Here is a 3,309-nt window from a genome sequence, read left to right as displayed (position 1 = left end):
TGAAACCCCTAACCTGCCCCCAGTACTCCCCAGTATGTCCCTAACACCCCCCCAATCTGCCCCACTCACTCGATGAGGTCAGAGAGGCCGCTGTAGATGTCATCATCCCCAATGCAGTCCTCGGTAGGGAAGGGCCTGGGGGGGACACACAGCCCAGATGCCTGGGTCCCTCAGGGACCTGACGCCTGGGTCCCTTTGGGGAGGGGGCTCAGACGCCTGGGTCCTCTGCACTCACGTGAAGCCTTTGCTCTGGGCGATGGGGGTCCAGGAGAGCGTTGAGAGGGTGTCAATCACCTGGGGACAGACAGGGGGACATTTTATGTGTGTGTGTGGGGGTGGAGCCGGACACCTGGGTCCCTCCAGGTCTGACCCAGACACCTGGGTCCCACCTTGCCGAAGTCTTGGACGTCAAAGAGGTCAAAAGCGCCGAAGAGCCGGTGCTTCGGGAGCCCAAACTTGTCGGCGCAGGCGGTCAGGAAGGTGCGGATGTTCCTCAGGCACAGGAACTGTGGTAGCACCGCATCACCATCACCAGCACCATCACCACTCCCCCCTCCGTTGTCACCCCTATCATCTCTATCACACCCATTGTCACCATCGCCATCATTGTCACCACCACTGTCATCCCCATCAGCACCATCAGCCCCATCATCTTCCACCATTTGTGACCACCGTTGTCACCACCATTGACACTGGCACGTCCATCATCTCCGTCACCAACACTGTCATCATCTCTGTCACCCCCATCATCATCACCAACACTGTCACTGTCACTCCCATTAGCACCGTCACCACCATCATCACCATGATTGTCACTGTCACCAACACCATCATCACTGTCCTCCTCACTGGCACCAGCACCATCATCATCACCACCATTGTGGTCATGGCCATCATCACCCCCATGGTCACCGTCACCATCAACATCACACCCATCGACACCATCATGGTCACCCCCATCATCACAAACATCATTGTCACCACTGTCACCATCACTGTCACCATCACTGTCATTCTCATCATCCCCATTGTCAACAGCATTGTCTATTGGTACCATCACCATTATCCCCATTTTCACCATCTGTCATTGTCACTATCAGCCCTGTTGTCAGTGTCATCATCATCCCCATTGGCACCAGCATCACCACCATCATCATCATCACCCCCACTGTCACCATCACCACCATCGACCCTGTCATCATTGCCATCACCCCCGTTGCCATCAACCTCATTCACACCAGTGCTGTCATTGTCACTGTCACCATCATTCCCACTGGAACCAGCACCCCCATACCCTTTCCTGGGGCAATTATCCCCCCCCCCCCCCAGTTACCCCACCCAGGGGCAGTTCCACTCCCCTGGTGAGTATTTGCCCCTGGTCGCACCTGTGACATCTGGGGACGGGGACAGATGTCGCGGGGGGGCACGGCGCGGGGCAGCAGGGCGTTGAGGAGGTGGCAGAGCAGCACCCCGTCCCGCAGCGCCTGCGCCAGGTCCCACACCTGCCCCGCGGGGCTGCTCGCCCGATGCCCTGCGGGAAGCACCCGTGCCGCCACCAGCCAGTGGGCACACTGCCGCCATGCCTCCATGGCGCCTGCTGACTGGGGGAGACTATGGCGATGGAGTGCCGGTGGGATGGTGACGAGGGAGGAACCAATGGAGATGGGTCCAGGTGGGACCACTTCTGGGGAGGAGTCGATGGAGATGAGGTTCTGGTGGGACCACTTCTGGGAAGGAGCAGCAGAAGATGAGGTCTTGCAGTGCAACTACTTCTGGGGAGGAGCCAGTGGAGATGGGTCCTGGTAGGACCACTCCTGGGGAGGAGAGGCAGAAAATGAAGTCCTGCAGTGCAACCGCTTCTTGGGAGGTTCCAATGGAGGTGAGGCCTTGGTGGGACCACGTCCGGTGAGGAGCTGACGGAGGTGAGGCCCTGGTGGGATGACTTCTGGTGAGGAGGAGCTGATGGAGATGAGTCTTCGACCACTTCTGGGGAGGCTCCTACAGCAAGGGGGGTCTTTCCCCGCCAAGAACCACCACGTCTGGGGAGGAGCTGGTGGCGATGGGGCCCCACGGCGCAGCCGCCGGCGGCGAGAAGCGGCTGGCGTCGGTCTCCTTCCCACCACTACTGTCACGCCTGGAGAAGACCGGGTGCCGATGGGCTCCTTCCCCGCCCGGCACACCCACGTCTGGGGAGGGTCCGGTGGCCTTGGGGACCCCCAGGTACAGGCGGTGGCAGCAGTGGGACCCGGCCGAGCCTGGGGGTTCTCGGGGGTGCCGGAAGCCGGCAGTGCCGCGCCTGCGCCCTGGGGTGTCGCGGGGGACAATGGGAACGTCGGTGTGGCACCCGGATGCCGTGGTCCTTCCCGCCCCGGCGCCTGTGGCTGGGGAGGAGGTGCTGCCTCTGGGGGGGCCCCTGTGGTCATGGCCTGCGGTGGGGAGAATGGGGGACTCATGGGGGGACCCAGGCGTCCGAGGCCTGTACCCACACCGAGGGTCCTGTGAGGGACCTAGGCATCGGGGCATGGTGACCCAATGGGTCCCATGAGGCACCCAGGTGTCCGGGTCCTTCTAAGGGTCCCGGAGGGGCACCCAGGTGTCCGGGTCCTGCCAAGGGGACCCAAATGTCTGGGTCCTGCCAAGGGTCCTGGAGGGGCACCCAGGAGTCTGGGTCCTACCAAGGGTCCAGGAAAGTACCCAGGTGTCCAGGTCCTGCCCACCCCACAGCCCAGGAAGGTCATGGGTTTCCCCTGGTGTCCCCCCATTCCCCGTCGCCTCCCCCGCTCTGGTGTCCCTCCCTCCTCGACGCGGTGTCGCAACTCCCCGTGGCCCCCCGCCAGCCGCCTTCCCCGAAATGAGGAAGGACCCAAGCGTCCGGGCAACCCCTCCCCCATGCCCATGTGGGTGGACCCAGTCATCTTGTGGTTCCCAGCCCCCCCCCCAGGTGGATCCAGGGGTCTGGGGACCCCCTCTCAATGGGTCCCAGACTCTGTTGGCTTGGGTGGACCTAGGGCTCTGGGCAGACCCTCCCTAACCCCCCCACCCAGGTGGACCCAGATGTTTGCCCCCCCTCCCCCCTTTGTATAGGGGTGGACCCTGGCGTCCAGGGTGCTGGTGTGGGCGGACCCAGTCGTCTGGGTGCTGGTTACCCATTAACCAGTGGCGCCACCATAAAGGGACCCCCCTGGACCCCCCTGTCTCCATCCCCTGCTACAGCCATGGGGGCTCCGGTGCTGCCCCTCTTCCTCGGCCTCCTGCTGCTGCATGCGGCACCCACCTATGCCAACATGTGAGTCACTGGGACCCCCCCCC

General features: G+C 62.8%; 2 protein-coding genes across 2 annotated transcripts in view; one reads left to right on the top strand and one right to left on the bottom strand.

The window, feature by feature from the left end:
* The window catches only part of VAV1 (vav 1 guanine nucleotide exchange factor), a 12,111-nt gene extending 9,857 nt beyond the window's left edge, over positions 1-2,254 (bottom strand). The window contains exons 1-4 of the mRNA XM_010568890.1: positions 1,386-2,254; positions 390-506; positions 236-294; positions 70-135 (exon numbers count right to left, since the gene is read on the bottom strand). Of these exons, the coding sequence (XP_010567192.1) occupies positions 70-135; positions 236-294; positions 390-506; positions 1,386-1,589 (446 nt within the window). The 5' untranslated portion in view covers positions 1,590-2,254. The remainder of the gene's footprint in view (positions 1-69; positions 136-235; positions 295-389; positions 507-1,385) is intronic.
* A 961-nt stretch (positions 2,255-3,215) lies between these two features.
* Positions 3,216-3,309, top strand: part of C3 (complement component 3) — a 16,462-nt gene continuing 16,368 nt past the window's right edge. The window contains exon 1 of the mRNA XM_010568878.1: positions 3,216-3,286. Coding sequence (XP_010567180.1) covers positions 3,216-3,286 — 71 coding nt within the window. The remainder of the gene's footprint in view (positions 3,287-3,309) is intronic.

Source organism: Haliaeetus leucocephalus, unplaced genomic scaffold (genome assembly GCF_000737465.1).
Source record: "Haliaeetus leucocephalus isolate CR32 unplaced genomic scaffold, Haliaeetus_leucocephalus-4.0 Scaffold261, whole genome shotgun sequence".
NCBI lineage: Eukaryota > Metazoa > Chordata > Aves > Accipitriformes > Accipitridae > Haliaeetus > Haliaeetus leucocephalus.
The sequence above is the reverse complement of the archived record's forward strand: the minus strand, read 5'-3'. Positions and strand labels throughout refer to the sequence as shown.